This window comes from Takifugu flavidus, chromosome 7 (assembly GCF_003711565.1).
Source record: "Takifugu flavidus isolate HTHZ2018 chromosome 7, ASM371156v2, whole genome shotgun sequence".
NCBI lineage: Eukaryota > Metazoa > Chordata > Actinopteri > Tetraodontiformes > Tetraodontidae > Takifugu > Takifugu flavidus.
The window spans coordinates 582,601-607,889 of NC_079526.1; the positions used below are offsets into that span (position 1 = coordinate 582,601).

Consider the following 25,289-nt stretch of genomic DNA (forward strand, 5'->3'; position numbering starts at 1 on the left):
TGATTACCTGACATGATGAGGGTCAGAGGTGCTGCAGGGTGGGTTACCTCATCCAGGACCTTACCTTCTAAACCAGGATGATCTTTGGCTGGGATAGGGCCTCAGGATATTGGCTTGCTTGACCATGTCCACGCCAATAAAACTGTCATCAGCGCCAGAGTTGACTAAGAAAGAGACAGATGGAGTCGTGAAGCCAGAGGAGTGTACCAGGGAGTGTGAGGTGAGAGGACGAAGAACAGGATGCGGCTCTCTTCACCAGCACTCATGCATGTGCTGGCCAGCTTATTCTTTTGGCTGGTCTGTTGATTGTTGATTGCCAACAATACAAGCGGACCCTTTCAGATCTCCTCTGCCTCTCAGAGTAGGTGAGTCTAGCTTGGCCCAGCTGCATCTACTACTCTACTGCAGCTGACAGACTTAGGGTAGGCATCTGTTCAAGCAGACTGTCTGTGGGACCACATGAAACTGCTGGGGAAGTGAGAGGAAGAAAACGACTAGACTTGGACCTCACCTTCTATCTCTCCCTGAAACGGTTGACCAGGTGCGTTGTGAGAGAGATCAAAGTCTCGAGGTCTGGTGTCTCATCTCTAGCTGCTTATTCATCCTTCAGCTCCTCCCCAAGCCCCTTAATGTAGACTCCCTTCCAACCACTGTCTGCAGCCAGAATGTGCAACCAATGTGGACCCCTGATATAAGGAGAGAATCTTAGCCACCACCTCTCCACTCTGAATGGGTGATCGAACACGCGCCTAAGCTCATCCTTAAAAGAATAAAAATGCGCAGAAGTGGGTATCTGATTGCCCCACTGCACAGCCCTCCCTGATAATAAATTAACACTAAATGCAATCTTAGCCTCATCAGTAGGGTAAGTTAATGGCAGAAGATCAAAAACCAAGGATCCTTGTAAAAAACCCTACCACACCTGCCTACATATCCTAAGTACTGCTCAGCAATGGAGACATGTGGCTCACATGACACAGCGGAAAAGGGAGGTGCTGAGTGCAAAGGAGCGGAGGCTCCAGACGATGCTGAACTGGTGGGAGTCTGTGCACGAGGGGCTGGCGAAACCCAACGAAAGACTCTGGAGGGAGCTCCATATATCCGACAAGCTTGTCATGCTGCCTGATGAACGAACCCAGCTTGTTGCTATAATGGTTATCTTTGGGTTTTTTTCTTAAAGGGTGGTGTAATGACTCCGAGTCAGTATGGGTGTGTGGGTGGTGCCTCTCACAACCTCTTTTTACAAAACCTGGTTAAATTATTGGATTCTGGTGTGTGTCACCAAGAGGGCAGAGCTGCATTTTTAAAGGCTACGCGGGGACCAGCAGCTTGCTCTCTCTCTTTTTGCTCGTGGCTTAGCGCCTTGCAGTTCATCTATTATTCTTGTTTGACTTTAAAACTATGTTTTGTTGCCTGTCATAATAAAATACTGTTTGTTGCAATCTCCCTTTTGCACATTTGCATCAAATCTCTCTTTCTTGTGTTAGTTTGTCAGTGATCTGAACCAATTCTGACAATATCCACATAGATGCTGTAAATGAGAGTTTTAGAAAAGGCTTCATTTCATGACTTGAGTCAGTTGGTTTCCTCCAGCAGATAAACCAACCAACTCATAGCTTCAACCACACCCTTGATCTAGTTCCGACTTACGGTGTTGCGGTAGAACATGTGTCAGTGTTCCCTCAGAGCCCACTCCTCTCAGATCATTCGTTGATCAATTTTACATTAATGATTAAGGATTCTTCTATGTTTAGAACACAGTCGTAATATAGCAGATGTCTTTCAGATAATGCTATAGCTAAGTTTAAGGAAGCAATCCCTGTGCTGATCCCAGGACCACCGAGTGTTTTCTCTAGGGATCAATCATTATAATCTTAGCCCTGCCGAGGTCGACTCTGATACAGGTTCATACAGGTTCTCCAACGAGCCCTTAAACTCCTTCAGCCCTATATATTTTTCTGAGGCGTCATCGCTAATTCAGAAATCCAAGACCACCAGGTGTCCTTTAGATCCCATCCCAACACACCTGTTAAAGGATGTTTTACCAGTGATAGGCAGTTCTATCCTGGACCAGATCAATTGTTCTTTAGTGACAGGTTATGTACCCCAGTCCTACAAGGTGGCAGTGATTAGGCCGTTGCTTAAAAAAACATCACTGGATCCTGATGTCTTAGCAAATTACAGGCCGATATCCAACCTTCCGTTTATCTCTAAAATTCTTCGAGAAGATGATGGTGACTCAGTTACTGGAGCACCTGCAGAGAAACAGCCTGTTTGAGATGTTTCAGTCAGGCTTGAGAGCTCACCACAGCACAGAAACGGCACTTCTTAAAGTTACTAATGATCTTCTTATAGCTTCAGATCATGGACTGGTCTCTATGCAGGTTCTGCTGGACCTCAGTGCTGCTTTTGATACAGTTGATCACAGCATCCTGTTACAGAGACTGGAACATGTGATTGGCATTAAAGGGACAGCACTAGACTGGTTTAGATCATGTTTATCTGATATATACCAGTTTGCTCATGTCCATGGCTTTCCCTCCTCATACAGTAGGGTTAGCAATGGAGTTCCACAAGTTTCTGTACTTGGACCAATCCTTTTCACCTTGTACATACTTAGGGAACATTATTTGGCAGCATGGGATAAATTTTCAATGTTATGCTGATGACACTCGGCTTTATTTATCCATGAAACCAGAGGAGACAGAGAAGTTAGAGAAGCTTCAGACCTGTCTTAAAGACATAAAGTCCTGGATGTCTTCAAATTTCCTCCTCCTTAACTCAGGAAAAATTGAGGTCATGGTGTTTGGTCCTGAACCTCTTAGGGATAGATTAGATCACATGATCACTCTAGATGGTATCTCATTAACATCTAGTGTCTCTGTGAGGAATCTTGGAGTAACTTTTGACCAAAATCTCTCCTTCAACTCACACATTAAAACAGTCTCTAGAAGTGCCTTTTTTCACTTGAGGAACATCACAAAGATCAGGAAACTACTGACGCGGCATGATGCTGAAAGGTTAGTCAATGCATTTGTTACTTCTAGGCTGGACTAATTCTTTATTATCAGGGTGTCCAAACAACTCTTTAAAAAGCCTCCAGTTGATCCAAATGCTGCTGCCAGAGTTCTGACAGGTATTGACAAAAGAGATCACATACAGTGAGAGTAAAAAGTATTTGATCCCTTGCTGATTTTGTTGGTTTGTCCACTAATAAATACATGATCATTCTATACTTTTAATGGTAGATGTAGTCTAACATGGAGAGACAGAATATCAAAATGAAAATCCAGAAAATAACTTTAAAGAATTTATTTTAATTTATTTGTTTTTCATTGAGGGTAATAAGTATTTGATCCCTCTATCCAAAAGCACTTAATATTTGGTGGCAAAGCCATTGTTTGCAAGCACAGCGGTCAAACGTTTGTTGTAGTTAACCACAAGGTTCGCACACATATCAGGGGGAATTTTGGCCCACTCTTCTTTGCAGATCCTCTCTAAATCATTAAGGTTGGTGGGCTGTCGCTTGGCAACTCGGACCTTCAGCTTTCTCCATAGATTTTCAATTGGATTGAGGTCCGGAGACTGGCTGGGCCACTCCATGACCTTAATATGGTTCTTCTTGAGCCACTCCTTTGTTGCCTTTGCTGTATGCTTTGGGTCATTGTCATGTTGGAAGACCCAGCCACGGCCCATTTTCAGCTTCCTAGCAGAGGGGAGGAGGTTGTCCCTCAGCACTGCACGGTACATGGCTCCGTCCATCTTCCCAGTGATGCGGTGAAGTAGCCCTGTGCCCTTGGCAGAGAAACACCCCCAAAACATAATGTTTCCACCTCCATGCTTGACGGTGGGCACAGTGTTCCTGGGATCATAGGCAGCATTTTTTTCCCTCCACACATGCCGAGTAGAGTTTAGGCCAAATAGTTCAATTTTGGTCTCGTCTGACCACAGAACCTTCTCCCAATCACTTTGTGCATCTTTGAGGTGATCATTGGCATACTTTAGGCGAGCCTCCACATGTGCCTTCTTAAGCAGGGGTACCTTTCGGGCACTGCAGGATTTTAATCCATTGCGGCGCAAAGTGTTGCCAATTGTTTTCCTGGTGACTTTGGTCCCAGCTGCCTGGAGGTCATTCTCTAACTCCTGCTGTGTGGTTGCATCATTGCCACCCCACGAGGTGAAATCTTCTGTGGAGCACCAGACCGAGGTCTATTGATGGTCATGTTATACTTCTTAAATTTTCTCACAATTGCACCAATAGTTGTTACTTTAATACCCAGCAATTTGCTAATGTTTTTGTAGCCCATTCCCGATTTATGCAGGTCAACAATCCTGTCTCTGAGGTCCTGAGAGAGTTCTTTGGTCTTACCCATGGTGGAGAGTTAGGAATCTGTCTGATTGTCTGATTATGTGAACAGTTGTCTTACATACAGGTGATTTGTTAGACCTGGTGTCTTCAATTCAGGTAACAAGTTGTTTGGGAGCATCTAACTGGTCTGTGAAAGCCAGAACTCCTAATGCATACTAGGGGATCAAATACTTATTTCCCTCAATGAAAAACAAATAAATTAAAATAAATTCTTTAAAGTTATTTTCTTGATTTTCTTCTTCTGCAAAGAAGAGTGGGCCAAAATTCCCCCTGATATGTGTTTTAACCTTGTGGTTAACTACAACAAACGTTTGACCGCTGTGCTTGCAAACAATGGCTTTGCCACCAAATATTAAGTGCTTTTGGATAGAGGGATCAAATACTTATTACCCTCAATGAAAAACAAATAAATTACTTTTTTCAAATTAATTTCTTTTTGATATTCTCTCCATGTTAGAATACATCTACCATTAAGAGTATAGAATGATCATGTCTTTATTAGTGGACAAACCAACAAAATCAAATACTTTTTACTCTCACTGTATCTCCTGTACTGGCATCTCTTCATTGGCTGTCCATTAAATTCAGAATAATTTTTAAAACCCTCCGTGAACAATCAACTTATCGTGGTGGAGGAGTTTGCGTACCCTAATGAGCCTGGGAGCTATGCTGTCCGGGGCAGTTTGCCCCTGGTAGAGTCTCCCAAGGCAGATTGGTCCTAGGTAAAGGGTCAGACAAAGAATGGTTCAAGACCCATCACGGAACATCTAAAAGGGAAGCCGCGTACCTGGCCCGGATGGTTACCGGGGCCCCACCCTGGAGCCAGGCCTGGGGCTGGGGCTCAATGGCGAGCGCCTGGTGGCCGGGCCTACGTCCATGGGGCCCGGCCGGGCCCAGCCTGAACCACCTATGTGGACACTCCCGTCTCCAGTGGACCCACCACCCGCAGGAGTAGCATGAAGGGTCCGGTGCAGTGTGGACTGGGCGGCGGACCAAGGCGGGGGCCTTGGCGGTCGGATCCTCGGTTATGGAAATTGGCTTTAGGAACATGGAATGTCACCTCACTCGCGGGGAACGAGCTGGAGCTTGTGGGGGAGGTTGAGCTCTACCGACTAGATAGCGTCAGCTCAGGAACCCAAGTCCTTGAGAGGGGGTTGGGCACTGGAGTTGCTCAGGGTGAGAGACGGAGAGCAGGGGTGGGCTTTTTGCTTGCCCCCAGACTCTCTAGTTCGACATTGGGGTTCTCGCGGTCGAGCGAAAGGGTTGCTTCTCTGCACCTTTGCGTCGGGGAACGGGTTCTGATGGTTGTTTGTGCGTATGCACCAAACAATAGTTCAGAGTACCCACACTTTTTGGAGGATCTAGGACGGACGCTGGACAGTGTCCCAACTGGGGACTCCATCGTGCTGCTGGGAGACTTCAACGCTCACGTGGGCAACGACAGCGTGACCTGGAAAGGTGTGATTGGGAGGAACGGTCTGCCCTATCAGAACCAGAGTGGTGTTTAGTTATTGGAATTCTGTGCTAGTTGCAGTTTGGCCATAACTAACACCATGTTCAAACATAAGGTTGTTCATCGGTGCTCTTGGCACCATGACAGCCTGGGCCGAAGGCAATGATTGACTTTATAGTCGTGTCAGCTGATCTGCGGCCATATGTTTTGGACACTCGGGTGAAGAGAGGAGCAGAGCTGTCAACTGATCACTACCTGGTGGTGAGTTGGATCGGGGGGCACCGCCCGCGCGGTGGCTCCCCCCCCCACCTGATCCAAACTGGCAGGCCCAAACGCTTAGTGAGGGTCTGTTGGGAACGCTTGGTGGAGGAACCCGTCAGGCTGGTCTTCAACTCCCACCTCCAACAGAGCTTTGATTGTGTTTCGAGGGGACATTGAGTCTGAATGGGCCATGTTTCTGCCTAGCTCCATCCTACCTGGAGGAGCTAGTGATACCTTACCAGCCCAATAGGCCGCTCCACTCTCAAAGTACTGGTCTACTTGTGGTTCCCAGAGTCTCTAGGAGTAGAATGGGGGGCCGAGCATTTAGCTACCAGCCCCCCCCCGCTATGGAACCAGCTCCCTGTCCAGGTATGGGAGGCTGAATCCATCTCTACTTTTAAACTTAAAACTTACCTCTTTGAAAAAGCTTATTGTTACTAATTCTGCAGTTCCAGTTACTACCATAGACAGACAAACTATCATACTTAGGGGGTCGTCTAATCATTAGATTAACATCTTAGCTATGCTGTTATAGGCCAAGGTCCAGAAACATGATCACCTGACAGGCCTCTGTCACCCCACTGGGTCATGGTTTCCTCTCCTCTCCTCTCCTCTCCTCATCAAGTAGACTAGTTATGCTGATTCTTGTGTATTCCCCCCCCTTCTGTATTCATTTACATCATTTACAGGTATCGCCGCTTTCAGAGCTGCATGATGACCTCCGGCCCTGCTGACCCACTCGGCCAGCGGCTTGCATAAATAGTGTATTTTTGTATGTGTTTCTGTGCTCTGTGCCTCTCCTCTCCATTCTATCATCTACCTGTCCTCCCCCCTCTCCTCTCTCTCTACCCAGCCTGCCATCAGCAGGGGTGTCCCCCTACATTAGCCTGGTCCTACTCAAGGTTTCTTCCTGTTAAAGTGGAGTTTTGCCTTGCCAATGTTGCTTGTTGGGGGTTAGGCCCTAGGATTCTGGAAAGCGCCTTGAAACAATTTTGATTGTAAAAGACGCTATATAAATAAAGATTGATTTGATTTGATTTAATTGATTCTGTTGCTGAAGGTGCATCACTCACACTTGATTCAATTGCCCCCCTGAAAAGAAAATAGTAAATCAGAGGAGGTGTGCCCCCTGGTATAATTTACACACTAGGACCCTCAAGCAGAAAGGGCAAAGATTATTTTATAACCTCACCCCCAGGTTTCTTTTCAGAACTATGGCCAAATGAACAACAGTGTTTTAGATCCACATATCCCTTCTTTAGGACTATAAATGAGTTACAGTATTGGTGGACTGTTGCAGCATTGCAGATATTGAACCAAATACAGTGTACCCAAATATATAATATATTTTCTGTGTTTTTCTTACTCAAGCTACAAATGTTTTGCATTACAGATGTAAAAAAATGTGTTTGCTTTTTGCTGTGCAACTATAACATAAATCCTTTAAATTTGTGAGGATAAGAAACCCACATTACTCCATCAAGTAAATAAAGAAAAATATTATCAAAACACAAGTTATGACATAGACTTTGTTCAAAATTGCTTTGTCACAGTGGAGGGGGTCAGAATAATGTCCGCACAACAATAGTGATCCACTAAGAACATGTGTGAACAAATGGTTGCGCACAGCCTTGCATGACCTCTGCCTGCCTAAACACATAAACCTGGAAACAACAACTGCATTAAGCATGTAATAAGTTCAAAATAAGGGTTGTCTCAGTTTAAAACTACGAGTGGATGATGATTAGGATATGCTGCCTGTCCTTGAACACATCAAGTGGACCCTGTCTTCACCGGTCATGTTCTGAACAACAAACACAAGCACACCCCTGAAATTGCACCCAGTTAAACTATTCTATTCATTTTACAATATTTGAACATGGGTTTTAAATTGTTTACCAATGTGTTATCATGACAGATGTCTGACCGTGTCAGCATGGAGGTTGTCATCAGTGATGGTATCACCTGTGCTTGCTGATCTTGGCCTGGTTCTCCATTGCGTCATCCTGGAACTTTGCTCTCAGGTCACAGTCCCATTGAAGCTCAATTAAGTCCAGCTGAAGGCAATGAGCGTTCTAGTGATGCCGTGCTGAAGGGACTGGCAAAGATAGCACAGCCCGATGTCGATTATACTCTCCAACGTCTGACTTCAGTTCTTGTCCTTGAAGCACAAAAATGTATTCACCTTCCCATCTGTCTGGAAACTGCCATCCATGTGCATTAATCTTTCTCTTCCATTTTGGGATCACCTGTCAATCTTTCAATCTCAGTTTTAAATGATGATGACACACTGCAATCTAGTGGCAGGATGTGGTCATGGTGCAGGCAGTTTTAAACAAGCAACATTTTGCAGTGACATACTTGCAACTTATTACCTAGCTAATGCTAGCAACAAGCTAACATGCCAGCTCGACACAACGTGGCTAAAACTAAGCGAAAAAACCTGAGGAAAATAGTTACAGTGTCCCATAAAGAAACTTAGAATTAGACTGAGAGGAGCATTCAGCTTACCTCATCTGTAAATCTTGCCTGCTTGGGTCCACATGACTGCTGGTGCTCTTCTGTACCTGATCTCACGACCTGAATCTGTTATTCTGAATCTGCATATTGGTGTTAATGCATTCGGCGTTTATAATGATATTACAACAATTCAAATAATAATTTGACGAGGCTATTGTGAGCACAAGTAAAGAAGTTTCATACCCTTTTTTTATGAATAGGAATACCTGTGGTTTAAAATAATTATTTTTTAACATTTAAATGAAAAACTTCATTTTAACACTACGATGATGATTTTTCAACTATATCACAATGTTTTTTGTTACATCTTAAAAATGTATAAACTTCAATAATACAATATTATTTCAACACATTTAAAGTGTAAAATTAACAGTTTCATATAGTTTGGAGCTTTATTAAATAACAAGATAAAATATACACTTCCTGATTCTTTTTCTATTCACATATTTTTTTCTGTCATCATTTTACAGACATTCATTCAATGGACATTTGTTACAGTGGAGAGGGCAGAGTTGGGTCTTTGCCCAGTTTGAGAAGCAGGCTTATGTTTGCAGTGTCTATGCGAGGGCCCAATTAGCTATTTTCTTTTGTGTTCTTTTGTGTTTGTGTTACCATTTTGTAGAATAGTGTAGCTAGCAGGGTCCAAATTCTTTGTAAAACTAATTTTAAAAATTTATTTATTTTCCAGAAATTAATCAATGTTACAGTCTGAGGGGTCAGTCTCTGATGAATGTCATTTTTCTTTTGAAAAAGCATCTCAAACGTTTTATACATTTCATCAGGACCGTCTGGTTTTGCCTCTCGACATTTTAGTCAAAATGAGGCATATTTTGTATGAAAAATGTGAGAAGAGTGACTGTCCTCTATGGGTTAAAACCTGGCTATTACAACTGATTTGTCCTATTTTTTGAGATGCAGGTCCAATCCTGGGAGGACCGTGAACTGTGTGCCTTCATCCTTTGTTGGGCAGCAGTCTGCCCCAAAAAACAAAGGCCCTCCAGTTAATTTCATTTTGTGAGGGTGGGGGTGATCCTTCCGCAAATAGAAAGAACTTGGGGAACCAAACTGCAAAGGATTGAAGGACAATGGAATTAGTATTGCTGGGATCCTTTTCCGGTCCAGATCAACAGTGAATTCTCAAGTCCTTCCAGGGCATCCTACCAAAAGCAAAAACCTGTTTCTATCAAAGAACAGAATTTTGTAATGATAATATTTATACAAATGCTATTTTGAACTGATTGTGTTTTTCAAGCAATTGAATTAATAGGATTTTAAATGAAAATGGGAAAGGTTTAAGTCCCTGGGTTGAAAGCCCTGGAACAAAATTATGTTTCAAATCCTTCAGGGTAGTGGCCTGTATAAATGGGATGTAGGCCCTTGGGCTAGACCGCCGTTTAGTACCGGTTGTAGCTTTGTCCATTTCCACCGATGATATTTGCTCTACTCTACTCGCTTTTCGGAGCCAATACTTTTTTGGGGACCATTTATTTGCAAAAAGAGTAGCAAAGTGGTTTACAGAGCACAGGCCAGCATGTAGGCAAACAATGGAGGACCTCAACAAAAGGGGTATTTTTGATTCTTGGTATGTTGCTGATTGCTGCAGCAAGGACCCAATTTTTGTTCCAGAAGAGATTGGAGGCAGCATGTGTGGCTACTGCTGCTGATGTAGCGATGCTGTGTATCTGCAACAAGTTGGTTAAATGATTGCTTACAAACAGCAATTATGAGTACTAAAGGATATAATGCAGCCAGGAGAGACATGGAAATCTCAAATGTAAACTAATGAAGTTGCAAGTAGAAGTTTGTAGAAGTTTGAAGAATGTATTGTCTGAACATAACACTGTCCTCAGCTATGACTTCCTTTTTCGACCCCTCTCTGCTAAAGATTTATTTTACGGCCAATTTAAACCTATTTTAAAACACTGCGAACCCAAAATGGGAATTATTATTTCCATAAGTGACCTTAACATTAACTGGGACAAGTCAGATAGAAAAACTGAAAGAAATTGCAGAAAAATACAAATTAAAAACATTGATTAATTAACATTTAGTAAAAAGCCTGATTGAATCTCTAAAACTTTTAAGTTGGGTCTTTTTCACCACATTTGTATTGTGTGCCAGAACCATTTAGAGGCACCACTCATCAACTCCCGTTAGCAGCTATCATTGTTATTATAATGAAGAGTGAAAATTAACAAATACACTGAGCAAAGTATTGAGTAACAATACCATTTAGACTAGTTAAAAACTTCTCATAAAACCAAAGCCCATGTTACAAAAAGAACGAAAACCAAAATGTATAAGAGAACCCTTCCCTGCTTGAAGGATGAAATTGGGAAGTTAATTGGAGTGGCCTATAACAGCATAGCTAAGATGTTAACCTAACGATTAGATGACCCCCTGAGTATGATAATTTGTCAGTCTATAATAGTAACTGGAACTACAGAATTAGTAACAATAAGCTTTTTCAAAGAGGTAGGTTTTAAGTCTGATCTAAAAGTAGCAATGGAGTCAGCCTCCCATACCTGGACAGGGAGCTAGTTCCATAGCAGGGGGTTCATGGTAGCTAAATGCTCGGGCCCCCATTCTACTCCTAGAAACTCTGGGAACCACAAGTAGACCAGCATTCTGAGAGCGGAGCGGTCTATTGGGCTGGTAAGGTATCACTAGCTCCTCCAGGTAGGATGGAGCGAGGCCCCTGAGGACCTTGTAGGTCAGAAGAAGAATTTTAAAAATTATTCTAAATTTAACAGGCAGCCAATGAAGAGATGCCAGTACAAGAGTAATGTGATCTCTTTTGTCAATACCTGTCAGAACTCTGGCTGCAGCATTTTGGATCAACTGGAGGCTTCTTAAAGAGGAGTTTGGACACCCTGATAATAAAGAATTACAATAGTCAAGCCTGGAAGTAACAAATGCATGGACTAATTTTTTAGCATCATGTCGCGTCAATAGCTTCCTGATCTTTGATGTTTTACAAGTAAAAAAGGCACTTCTAGAGACTGTTTTAATGTGTGAGTTGAAGGAGAGATTTTGGTCAAAGGTTACTCCTAGATTCCTCACAGAGAGACTAGATGTTAATGAGATACCATCTAGAGTGATCATGTGATCTGATCTATCCCTGAGAGGTTCAGGACCAAACACCATGACCTCAATTTTTCCTGAGTTAAGGAGGAGGAAATTTGAAGACATCCAGGACATTATATCTTTAAGAAAGGTCTGGGGCTTCACTAACTTCTCTGTCTCCTCTGGTTTCATGGACAAATATAGCTGAGTGTCATGAGCATAACAATGAAAATTTATCCCATGCTGCCGAATAATGTTTCCTAAGGGAAGCATGTACAATGTGAAGAGGATTGGTCCAAGTACAGAACATTGAAGAACTCTGTGGCTAACCCTACTGTATGAGGAGGGAACACCATGGACATGAGCAAACTGGTATCTATCAGATAAATATGATCTAAACCAGTTTAGTGCTGTCCCTTTAATGCCAATCACATGTTCCAGTCTCTGTAACAGGATGCTGTGATCAACTGTATCAAAAGCAGCACTGAGGTCCAGCAGAACCTGCATAGAGACCAGTCCATGATCTGAAGCTATAAGAAGATCATTAGTAACTTTAAGAAGTGCCGTTTCTGTGCTGTGGTGAGCTCTCAAGCCTGACTGAAACATCTCAAACAGGCTGTTTCTCTGCAGGTGCTCCAGTAACTGAGTCACCATCATCTTCTCAAGAATTTTAGAGATAAACGGAAGGTTGGATATCGGCCTGTAATTTGCTAAGGCATCAGGATCCAGTGATGTTTTTGTAGGCAACGGCCTAATCACTGCCACCTTGTAGGACCGAGGTACATAACCTGTCACTAAAGAACCATTGATCTGGTCAAGGATAGAGCTGCCTATCAATGGTAAAACATCCTTCAACAGGTGTGTTGGGATGTGATCTAAAAGACACGTGGTGGTCTTGGATTTCTGAATTAGCGATGACGCCTCAGAAAAATATATAGGTCTGAAGAAGTTTAAGGGCTCGTTGGAGAACCTGTATGTTCCAACAGTCAGTACGTCTGGTGATGGTCCAGTTGTAGGGATGGCCTGGTTAGCTTTTTCTCTGATAGCTCGACCTTCATTCGTGAAGAAGCTGATGAAGTCTTCCCCACTAAGGGAAGAGGGGATACGTGGATCTAAAACACTGTGACTCTTGGTTAATTTGGCCACAGTGCTGAAAAGAAACCTGGGGTTGTTCTTATTATCCTCAATTAAAGAAGAAAAATAAGCTGTTCTAGCCTTGCGGAGGGCCTTTTTGTAAACTAATAGACAGTCTTTCCAGGCTACATGATAGCTGTCTATTTTACAAGAATGCCACTTCCTTTCTAGTTTTCGCACTTTCTGCTTGAGGGTCCTGATATGTGAATTATACCAGGGGGGCACACCTCCTCTGATTTACTATTTTCTTTTTCAGGGGGGTAACAGAATTAAGCATGATTCTCAGTGAGGTTGCTGCACCTTCAGCAATAGAGTCAACCTCAGCAGGGCTAAGATTATAATGACTGATCCCTGGGGAAACACACAGTGGTCCTGGGATTAGCACAGGGATCACTTCCTGAAACCTAGCTACAGCATTATCTGAAAGACATCTGCTATACTAAGACTGTGCTCTAAGCATAGAAGAATCCTTAATCATAAATGTAAAAGTGGTCAAAGAATGGTCTGACAGGAGTGGGTTCTGAGGGAACACTGACACATGTTCTACCTCAACACTATAAGTCAGAACTAGATCTAGGGTGTGGTTGAAGTTATGAGTTGTTTGGTTTATCTGCTGGAGGAAACCAACTGACTTGAGTAATGAAATGAAGCCATTTCTAAAGCTGTCATTTACAACGTCTACATGGATATTAAAGTCCATCCATCCATCCATCCATTCTCTACCGCTTATCCGAGGTTGGGTCGCGGGGGCAGCAGCCTAAGGAGAGAAGCCCAGACTTCCCTCTCCCCAGCTACCTCCTCCAGCTCATCCGGAGGGATCCCCAGGCGTTCCCAGGCCAGTCGAGAGACATAGTCTCTCCAACGTGTCCTGGGTCTCCCCGGGGGTCTCCTACCGGAGGGACATGCCCTGAACACCTCACCAGGGAGGCATCCAGGGGGCATCCTGACTAGATGCCCAAGCCACCCCATCTGGCTCCTCTCAACGCGGAGGAGCAGTGACTCTTCTCCGAGCTCCTCCCGGATGGCAGAGCTTCTCACCCTATCTCTAAGGGAGAGCCCAGCCACCCTACGGAGGAAGCTCATTTCAGCCGCTTGTACCCGTGATCTTGTTCTTTCGGTCATTACCCAAAGCTCATGACCATAGGTGAGGGTAGGAACGAAGATCGCCCGGTAAATCGAGAGCTTCGCCTTTCGGCTCAGCTCCCTCTTCACCACTACGGACCGGTGCAGAGTCCGCATTACTGCGGACGCCGCACCGATCCGCCTGTCGATCTCCCGCTCCAGGTACTTAAACTCCTCCACTTGGGGCAGGATCTCCTCCTTTACCTGGAGAAGGCACTCCACCTTTTTCCGGTCGAGAACCATGGCCTTGGATTTGGAGGTGCTGATTCTCATCCCAGCCGCTTCACATGCGGCGGTGAACCGATCCAGTGATAGTTGGAGGTCACGGGCCGATGAAGCCAACAGGACCACATCATCCGCAAAAAGCAGAGACGCGATCCTGAGGTCACCAAACCGGATCCCCTCAACACCATGACTGCACCTAGAAATTCTGTCCATAAAAATTATGAACAGAATCGGTGACAAAGGGCAGCCCTGGCGGAGGCCAACCCTCACCGGAAACGAGTTCGACTTACTGCCAGCAATTCGGACCAAACTCTGGCACCGATCGTACAGGGAGCGGACGGCCCGTATCAGCGGGCCCGACACCCCATACTCTCGGAGGACCCCCCACAGGACCCCCCGAGGGACACGGTCGAATGCCTTCTCCAAGTCCACAAAACACATGTGGACTGGTTGGGCAAACTCCCATGCACCCTCGAAGACCCTGCTGAGGGTGTAGAGCTGGTCCACTGTTCCACGCCCAGGACGAAAACCACATTGCTCCTCCTGAATCCGAGGTTCGACTATCCGGCGGACCCTCCTCTCCAGTACCCCTGAATAGACCTTACCAGGGAGGCTGAGGAGTGTGATCCCCCTATAGTTGGAACACACCCTCCGGTCCCCCTTCTTAAAAAGAGGGACTACCACCCCGGTCTGCCAATCCAGCGGCACTGCCCCCGATGTCCACGCGATGTTGCAGAGTCGAGTCAACCACGACAGCCCTACAACATCCAGAGCCTTCAGGGACTCTGGGCGGATCTCATCCACCCCCGGGGCCTTGCCACCGAGGAGTTTTTTGACTACCTCGGCAACTTCAGCCCCGGAGATACGAGAGCCCATCTCCAGGTCCCCAGGCCCTACTTCCTCACTGGAAGGCGTGTTGGTGGGATTGAGGAGGTCCTCGAAGTATTCCTTCCACCGATCCACAACATCCCGAGTTGAGGTCAGCAGCACACCATCACCACTATACACAGTGTTGACAGTGCACTGCTTCCCCCTCCTCAGACGCCGGATGGTGGTCCAGAACCTATTAAAGTCTCCAATGATAATGACTTAGTCCGTTCTAAGGACCAAGTCAGATAAGAAATCAGAGAACTCAGACAGGGACTCTGAATGTGGCCCAGCAGGGGGCCGATATACAACTACAAACAGAAGTGGCTTTTCTGCCTTCCAGTTCAGATGGGTGATGCCAAGAGTCAGGCTTTCAAATGAACTGGTGCCATGTTTTGGTCTGGGATTAACTAATAACTTGGAGTGATAGTTTCCTTCCACTCCCCCTCCTCGACCAGTAACACGAGGAATCTGATAATTAAGATGGGTAGGAGGAGTAGATTCATTTAAGTTAACATACTCCTCCTCCTGAAGCCAGGTCTCAGTAAGACAAAATAGATCAATGTGATGATCCGCTATCAGGTCGTGCACTAACAGGGATTTACACAAAAAGAGATCTAATATTTAACAGTCCACACTTAATTGTGATATTATTTTCTCCAACTTGTGCTTTAGTATTAATTTTAATAAGATTATGGTGATTGACCGCTGCTCTGCTCTGTGCTTCGTGAACTTTTAACTGCTGTTCGGCTGCTGCCGGGGGGACAGCTAGCTGAAGCTACGCTAGGCGGCTTCGCAGCAGCTAGCTTCTCCTGGCTACCTGACGCAACTCCAGCTAACTCCAAGCTGCGGAACCGCGTCTCAAGCTCGCCAAGTCTCGCCTCCATAGCTGTAAATAAACTACACTTTCTGCACCTATTCCCTTCACTAAAGGAGGCAGAGGAGTAACTAAACATTTCACACGCTGAACAGACAAAGACACCGAGTGAAACAGACGGTGAGGCCATGCTAATGCTAATAGTCAGCAAAGCCCTGTATTTGTTTAATATGGGTTGTTTCTCACTGTTGTTATGAGGTGACTAGAATGTCCCAAGTGTTCAAATTTTAAGTAAAGTGAATACAACACACCAAGTGTTCAATATTAAGTAAAGTGAATACAAAACACCGTGCACAGTGCAACCAACGAACGATTGAGAAGACAGGAAGTGACGCAATACGTTACCCGATCATCCTTAAAGCAGAAATAAATGAAACTGCATTTTCAATCTGTCGTTCCAGCCTGGCCACTTTTCTAATAGCATGAAAATAGTAAAAGTCCAACCTGTGGACCAAACTGGAGATAATTATAACTTTACAAACTACAGACCCACTTCTTTTCCCCCACATTTCCTAAAGATCACAGAAAACCCTCCACAACAGCTCAGATGATTACCGAGACAAATAAAAACTGTCCTCTGATGGGTTTAGGTCCAACCAGTGAACCTCTCTCGCTCTGCCAGAACTCAGGGAGGAAATTTCAAATGCCACAGATGAAAAGAAATGTTCAGTAGAACTATTCATAGACCTCAAAAAAGCTCCATAAAGCATAAAATCTTAATCAATGCCCTGGAATGATGCAGAACGAGTGGAACAGCAAGAGTGGTTCAGAAGTTACTTTAGAAACAGGAAACAGTTTGTGAACGTGGGCGAATCGAACTCATTGCCTGTGGTGTTCCTCAAAGATCAGTGCTTGGTCCTAAACTATTCATCCTATCCATCCTATGCTGAGAATTTAGAACTCATTTAGCACAAAATCACATCAAAACTTGACAAAATAAAAAGGTGGTTTGACATCAACAAGCTCTCAATCAACTTGACCCAAATTAAGGAAACCTCTTCATTTTCATCACTGAGCATCCTGAGCAAATCTAACATTCTAGATTTCCATCAGAGGGACACAGGCATGGAATACACCACTACTACCTGTTGGGAACTGGGACTATTCTACCTTTATAAAACCTTAAACATTTGGTGTAAACAATTCAGCCACCCATAAATCTTTGATGTCCCTTCATGGCTACCTGGCTGTTAAGGGTTTGCACTGATCTTTGTGGCTGAGTGCATATTTCTATATGTTTGGAGAACATGATGTATGGAGAACATTTGTGGTCTACGATCAGGTTTAGTTTTAGTTCCATAGTTGCTTCTAGTATTCAATTTTGTGAGCAGAAAAGGCTGACAGCCAGAGACAACGTCAGCACCTGGCCTTATCTGGGAAACTGGTGGTTTATCTGACAAATCAGCATACATAAAAGGAATTTCTCTCTGGTTACCTTCACTCAGTTACACACAGACACACACACAACAAAACTAAAATGTAGACAAAGTGGATGGTGGTTTTACAGTGGTAAAATAGTGGCACAATAAATGGTGAGGCAGTAGATAAAAAGCAAGATAAAATAACCAATTTGCTACTGAATGAATATCTTTGTTTTTTACAGCAGGATAGTCTTGGAAAGGTTTCGATGTTCATTGGGGTGAGGGCAGGGGCAACAGCAGCCAGGGTCCTGGCAGCTCCTTCAGTTGAGACAAAAGCAGCCTCTGAAGCGTCTTTGGGACCCCAGGGTGGCAGAGCTGTAGCCTTTTAGTCCTGTGATGGAGGCATGGAGGGGAATTCACACAGCCCCACACAGCAATCTGTTGAAGGTCTGAGTAAAGATGTTGGTCAGCTGGTCAGTGCAGACCTTCAGACAGGAGAGTGACATGCCATCTGGACCTGGAGCCTTCCTGGTCTTCTGTGTCCTGAGGAGCTGGGGGTCAGTGGAGAGGGGTGGGAGAGCTGCTGATGTTTGTTTGTGGTCAGGGTCAGAGTGCGGGATGGGTCTCAATGTGCCTTTTATTCACTTTACCCTGAGCAAACCCCTAGCAAGATCCTTTGACACCCAGGTCATCACCTTGACATGTCTTTGGTGCACCGCTGTGTACGTGGTTGCAGCAGCTTGAAAACATGACTTTGTTTCTGTTTGTCATTCACTTTTCACATTTATGGACAGTACAAGAGGGTGATTTGCATCGTTCATACACAATGATCCCGTCCTACTCTTACGTTACACGTGTGACCAACTGACATATCTAAACCGTCTCGGTCGAATATTTGACTTGATCTCCAAAACATCTAACGTTCCCTGATTTTCCTGATGTTATCCAAGTAAACTAGAACATCCAGACTTTAGTGGACTGTTGGCTGTTGCAGTGTTTGATGTGGTTGCTGCAGACCTGCAGAAAGGACAGCACAAGATTCTAAAAGTTGTGACAAATTAATCCTGCTAGCATGACGAGCTTCTAGATCTATTTATTTATCTAATTGCAGATCATTAAAGTCTTTTGCCATTTAAAGCATTACACAATCCACAGATGTGCATTGCTGTTAAAAGTAACCTGACCTTCCTAATGTTTATGTCCTGTCGATATCACAAAGGAAAAGTCGACAGTAATTATTGGCTCATTGAACCTTCTACATGCCGGTCATTTTGTTTCCCTCTTGTGCTACATTACTTCTCTAATGATTGAGGGTTGCAGGAGGTAGAAAACTCAGCCACGTGATCATGATCCATGTCAAAATCTCGTCATTTCAGGAGTAGCGTTTAAAGATCATTCTGCAGTGAATTACTGATTTAATGAGTGTTTGACTGGATTCAACCAGAAATTACTAATATTATGTAATGCAATCTAATGTAATAGTAATAATATAATAACATGCAAGGTTTATTTTCTTGAAGGGGGGCGGGGGGGTGTTGGCACCTGTCCCAGCTGCATACGGGTGAAGGCTTATAATCATCTTCGACCTAATTTCCCTCTGCCAACTTCCGGCTAGAGGCGGGGGCCACCCCAAAACGCCACCTGGGGATTCGTACCTCTTTAAACAAAGTCACGTCTTTTCAGGCGAACATTATTCATTTTGCCATAAAATTGTCAGGTAAATATTGTAACATTTTTTTTGCTTTTCTTTCAAACCACATGGAACAACTGAAAGGTTTTACCCCCATGTTTGGTACTATAGCTGTGCTAGTTAACTCTACCAAGGAAGCGTGGCTAGCCAGGAACTGCTTTGCCCTGATTGGTGCACATGGAGATGATTCCAAAGCTCCTCTTGTTTTATTGTGTGACACACTCAGAGTTTGAGCCTCATCTCTCGAGGATCATTGTCTCTAATCTCATCTCCAGCATTACTTATTAATACTGATGAACTCATTTTAGAGGTTCCATTTAATCTTTTTTTCCCAATCGGCACCAGTTTGAGTGCATTGATAACTTGCTATACAGCTATATCTAGAAGCCCCCCACCCACTCATGCATGAACAATATTGACAAGATGAATGATCGAATTCACTCTATCAGGGAAATATTAAAAATGAGTGCTTTAGCCAAGAGTTTCCGTCCTTGCTGTCATGGAGCCATAAGTCAAAGCAGAATTCCTCTGACAGACACTGGAGGAGGTGCTCAGTCAGTTAAGGTGGGAAGAAATGAGCACTCACCGAGGCACAATGTTATTCAGCTTCACTACTCAGCTGTTTCGTAAAAAGGCATCTGTTTTTATTTATGCTCAGATATTATAGAGATTTTAAAACAAGATGAAGAGGGTACTTAAAAATCCAGAGCGTCATCTCATAATCCTCAGCTCAGTAGGCTCTGCTGGAGTGAGAGAATGGAAATTACAGCCTGTCAAGCATCAATGGCGTGGAGAAATAGGAAAATGGTGGCTTTAACAACAGCCCCCCAAACACGCACAGAGACAAATATAGTTGCTAGTCCATTTAACGTGCCAGGCGGGGTCACTCCCCCTTAGTTAAGTTTTCTGGGAAATTAAACTTACATTTTCTTGAAACACATTAAGTGAATGCTGAAAATCAGCCTTGTATGTGACCAAATTCAACTCTAAATAGGTAAACTGCATGAAACACAACATGTATTTATCTTGCCTGGATGACTAAAGCAGGGGGCGGAGTCTTTGTGGCTCATTTTCTACATGTCATGCGGAGTATCGGCACCACTGTTAGCTTGAAGGAGAACCACTGTGCACCGGACGTTGAGCTGACACGTTTTCTCAGGTAAATGTTTTCCATAAAAGCTTTAGGTGATCTTGAATAACGCTCCAGCATCTGATCGTCTTATTTGTTCCTGCTGACCGCATCGCTGCAGTGAAGGTCTTACAGTGATGTATAAAAAGCAATCCCGTCACATTTGGCTATAAAACTGTCTATTTTCATTAAAATAACCTTTGCAATGAATCACTCCCTATTAAAAGATGACATCCATGATTCTATTCCACCTTCATTGAATCAGGATCATCATGTCGAAAAATGGGTTTTTTGACATTTGTTGAATGATAAAAATCAAATTCATAATTCTTTTTAATTAGCCTTAGAATCTAGACATGGAATCAAAGTGATGATAAATCATTACCCAGTGATTACAACTATAATTAGTTGCCACGGATGGATCCCTTCTTGGATATATAAATGCTTTCTAACGTTCAATGGCACCTCGTGTAGCTTCAGCCGAATACCATAGTCTCATTGTTATGACTAGCTTTAGCATTGTGCACCACAGCACTAAATTTAGCTCACAGCTGTTGGGATGGAATCAAGGTGACAAGATATCCGGGAAGAAAATTACCGGACCTTAATGAAGTACATAACTCATTGCTGCCTGCTGTAAAAGACACACTCCCAAAATGTGGCAGAACGGTTTAGAGGACACACACACTTGTAGGTGGACACATTAAGTTCTTCTTTTTCCTGAACATCTTTCCAGCCTCTGTGACAGGAAATCAGAACTCAGTCATCAATTTGAGTGGTTGTCATTTGAAATGAAAACAAACACATAGCGTGTGAAGCATCAAAAAATTGGAAGGGTGTTCCACAACATGTCTACAACTTAATCAAAACTACATGCACACACACACACACACACACACATGATTAATGACAATGTAGGAGGGCAGGAGGCAATCACCTTATCATGAAGGTCAGCAGTGTGCTGGTGAAACAAAGGCTCATGGGAATACGCCTACTGTGACGTGTATTTCTGTTTTTTGGCTGTGTAACTGATGTTTAACAGGGTGACTGTGAGTAGAATTTATGTTAAATGTGGAAACTTACAAGTGATATTGCCAACATAAATAGGTGACTGACATGTTTTACGACCTCCGTTCACATGGTTGAATAAAAAGCTGTGCAGGGCAGGTGCACCTCCCATGGGTTTGGTGGTATTTCTACACCATCTTGCGACATTGGTGTCATTGCAAAGCTTCTCTAAAATAGAAAAGCAGAAAGACCAAACAGGATGCAGGGTGTTTTCCAGTCTGCTGTTACAAGTACCATGGGTCTAACTTCCCCTGGAGGAGACGGGTAGTACAGCGGCCAACAAACCACCATCCCCAATTACCCTACCCAGTCTGCCAGGCATAACAGCCAAACACCAAATACCAGCTCCACAGCCAAACATCCAACCAGCAGAATGGTACAGTGGCTGGAGCAGTGAGGAAGCTGCCACTGACCTTACCCTGACCCTGTCCCTGATGCTGGCGCTGGAAGGAAAAGTGTCGCAGCTACTTCTCTGCAGAGCAACAAGATTTCCAGGCCTTAACCATGCACCACAGAGGTGGTTCTGGGAATGACTCTGGCCCAAAAAAGAGCACGGAGAAGTTGGCCAACCACCTTCAACAGGAGGGAAAGAGCCAAGTCACCTTGCAGCAGATAGGCAGCTCCTTGTCCAACATGACTATGTGCTTTTTGACAGGTGCAGCTGAAGAGAAACTCCATTCTTTCCTGTGGGGACTCACACCAAAGAGATGTCCACAGCTCATTCAGTTCGTGAGGTTTTCAGTGAAACTAAATGAGTTGAACCGGTGCTCTCCACAGCTCCTACTCTGTAGAAAGCCCCCACTTCCAGACCACACATCAGGATGGTTGCCAACAAACGGGGAGATGAGTGGCTGAAGAAGTCAACTAGTTTCAACCCTAACAACTGCAGTTTCAACATCTGGGCTCACCTTCCACGTGTCTTCAGCCACCTTTGTAATCAATCCTGGCTCCAACTCAGACAACAGGCGAGGCCCCACACCAAAGACCAGGGACACCCAGCCTAGTTGAGTGGGCGAGCCTACTGCTCCCCTACAGTAGTGGCTCCTGACCTTTTTCCTTCCAGCATACTTTCTGGGCCATCTGGGCTCATCATCTTGCTAAAACTGAACCCATTTCCATCATCAAATCAGACTGAAAACTATATCTTAAAGAATAATACATTTTGATATATACACACTCTCTCTCTCTCTCACACACACACACAAATATTTTAAATACACATGTAATGAAATATTTAATAAACTGTTGAACATTTTTCAGGGTGTTCCATCATTTCTTTGTCTGTAGTCCACGGAAGAAACTAAAGCCCTGCTTAAGGACATGCTAGCTAAACATTGAAGGTTTTTTTGGACGGTTTGTTTAGATTAAACTGCCTAACTGGTTTTAATTTAGTTTATGAAGAATTTGGTTTATCTAGTTGGGTGTGTAATTGTTCTTTTTTTTAATTTAATGTGCACAAATATGTTTGACAACTCATCATCCTCAGAGCAGCCGTGGCCATGTGACCCCCTCAATCTCTTGCACGGCCTTGACTGGTGCCCCAACCCAGATTGGGAACCACTGTGGATGTCACTGCACACTGGTTGGGTATTTAGGCAACAACAATGGACTTTTTTTCAACTGCCAATTTAATGGTAAACCCTGCTGGGACCTAGTGGATACAGGTTCTGCTATTTCACTGATGTGATCTAAAGTCCTTTAAGGCACCATCAGTCCACTCTCCCAACCAAAACCCAGCTCTTGACAGTAATACACAGATGTCATTGCTGCCAGGACTGTAAGCATACCAGGCCGGTCCACAATGTTGTTCACAGTGGCTCTAAGCAGCCCCTAACCTCAAAAAATGCTATGTGACAGAGGATATGATATGTGAGATGTTACCAGATCAAGTGATCAAACCTGTTGACAGCCACGCATCCCTGGCCATCCTTGTGAGGAAGAAGAGAGGCAGAGGGTGATTCTGTGTGGACAATTGGCATCACAAATAAAGGCTGCTTTAAATTTTCTCAGTAGTGAAAAAGTGCCACTACTACCAGCAGCAAGAGGCTGTCTCAATTGATAGACAGTTTAGGACACAGCCTGGAGTGGCAGACATGTCAGTGGTGGCACCAGGTCGACCACTAGCAATTCATGTGAATTCATCTTTATTTACAGTGCCTTGCGAAAGTATTCGGCCCCCTTGAACCTTGCAACCTTTCGCCACATTTCAGGCTTCAAACATAAAGATATTAAATTTAAATTTTTTGTCAAGAAACAACAACAAGTGGGACACAATTGTGAAGTGGAACGAAATTTATTGAATAATTTAAACTTTTTTAACAAATAAAAAACTGAAAAGTGGGGCGTGCAATATTATTCGGCCCCCTTGCGTTAATACTTTGTAGCGCCACCTTTTGCTCCAATTACAGCTGCAAGTCGCTTGGGGTATGTTTCTATCAGTTTTGCACATCGAGAGACTGAAATTCTTGCCCATTCTTCCTTGCGCAAACAGCTCGAGCTCAGTGAGGTTGGATGGAGAGCATTTGTGAACAGCAGACTTCAGCTCTTTCCACAGATTCTCGATTGGATTCAGGTCTGGACTTTGACTTGGCCATTCTAACACCTGGATACGTTTATTTGTGAACCATTCCATTGTAGATTTGGCTTTATGTTTTGGATCATTGTCCTGTTGGAAGATAAATCTCCATCCCAGTCTCAGGTCTTGTGCAGACTCCAACAGGTTTTCTTCCAGAATGGTCCTGTATTTGGCTCCATCCATCTTCCCATCAATTTTAACCATCTTCCCTGTCCCTGCTGAAGAAAAGCAGGTCCAAACCATGATGCTGCCACCACCATGTTTGACAGTGGGGATGGTGTGTTCATGGTGATGAGCTGTGTTGCTTTTACGCCAAACATATCGTTTTGCATTGTGGCCAAAAAGCTCGATTTTGGTTTCATCTGACCAGAGCACCTTCTTCCACATGTTTGGTGTGTCTCCCAGGTGGCTTGTGGCAAACTTTAAACAAGACTTTTTATGGATATCTTTGAGAAATGGCTTTCTTCTTGCCACTCTTCCATAAAGGCCAGATTTGTGCAGTGATTGTTGAAGGACGACTGATTGTTGTCCTATGGACAGACTCTCCCACCTCAGCTGTAGATCTCTGCAGTTCATCCAGAGTGATCATGGGCCTCTTGGCTGCATCTCTGATCAGTTTTCTCCTTGTTCGAGATGAAAGTTTGGAGGGACGGCCGGGTCTTGGTAGATTTGCAGTGGTCTGATACTCCTTCCATTTCAATATGATGTGCTCCTTGAGATGTTTAAAGCTTGGGAAATCTTTTTGTATCCAAATCTGGCTTTAAACTTCTCCACAACAGTATCTCGGACCTGCCTGGTGTGTTCCTTGGTCTTCATGATGCTCTCTGCGCTTTAAACAGATACCCTGAGACTATCACAGAGCAGGTGGATTCTATTTATCATCATCAGTCATTTAGGACAACATTGGATCATTCAGAGATCCTCACTGAACTTCTGGAGTGAGTTTGCTGCACTGAAAGTAAAGGGGCCGAATAATATTGCACGCCCCACTTTTCAGTTTTTTATTTGTTAAAAAAGTTTAAATTATTCAATAAATTTCGTTCCACTTCACGATTGTGTCCCACTTGTTGTTGTTTCTTGACAAAAAATTTAAATTTAATATCTTTATGTTTGAAGCCTGAAATGTGGCGAAAGGTTGCAAGGTTCAAGGGGGCCGAATACTTTTGCAAGGCACTGTATACAGCGTCTATTAGAATCAAAACTGTCTCTAGGTGCTTTCCAGAATCCCAGAGCCTGACCCCCAACAAGCAACAGTGGCAAGAAAAAAACTCCCCTTTAACCGGAAGAAACCTTGACCTCTACAACAGGGTGTCAACCACAGGTGGGAATGCTAAGGGGGGACTTCAAGTGGTCCAGTTCTTGTTGAGATGAGGGGCTTCACATACATTGCAGTAACACATGCATCATCCGGAAATGACCAAATCAGTGTTCTTACACAGCAGTACTTAGTGAGGACACATACAGAGATAATGCACATGGACATCCCTGCACCTTCTGCCATCAGACACTCACCCTGTGGGTAATGGGGATGGCCAATCCTCAGGCAGGCAGCTAGACTGGGGCTTAAAACTG

General features: G+C 44.0%; 1 protein-coding gene and 1 long non-coding RNA gene across 5 annotated transcripts in view; one reads left to right on the forward strand and one right to left on the reverse strand.

The window, feature by feature from the left end:
* The window catches only part of LOC130528269 (uncharacterized), a 221,107-nt gene extending 216,434 nt beyond the window's left edge, over nt 1–4,673 (reverse strand). The window contains exon 1 of the long non-coding RNA XR_008951256.1: nt 2,911–4,673. This is a non-coding gene — a long non-coding RNA (uncharacterized LOC130528269). The remainder of the gene's footprint in view (nt 1–2,910) is intronic.
* LOC130528251 (inactive N-acetylated-alpha-linked acidic dipeptidase-like protein 2) overlaps nt 1–25,289 on the forward strand; it is a 350,820-nt gene that overhangs the window by 7,782 nt on the left and 317,749 nt on the right. The window contains exon 1 of one of the 4 annotated variants that reach the window (XM_057037404.1): nt 19,833–20,104. The exons of 2 other annotated variants lie outside the window; for them this stretch is intronic. In XM_057037404.1, coding sequence (XP_056893384.1) covers nt 19,980–20,104 — 125 coding nt within the window. In that variant the 5' untranslated portion in view covers nt 19,833–19,979. Of the gene's footprint in view, nt 1–19,832; nt 20,105–25,289 lie in introns of those variants that run through there. One more of the 4 variants, XM_057037406.1, reaches the window with a different exon arrangement.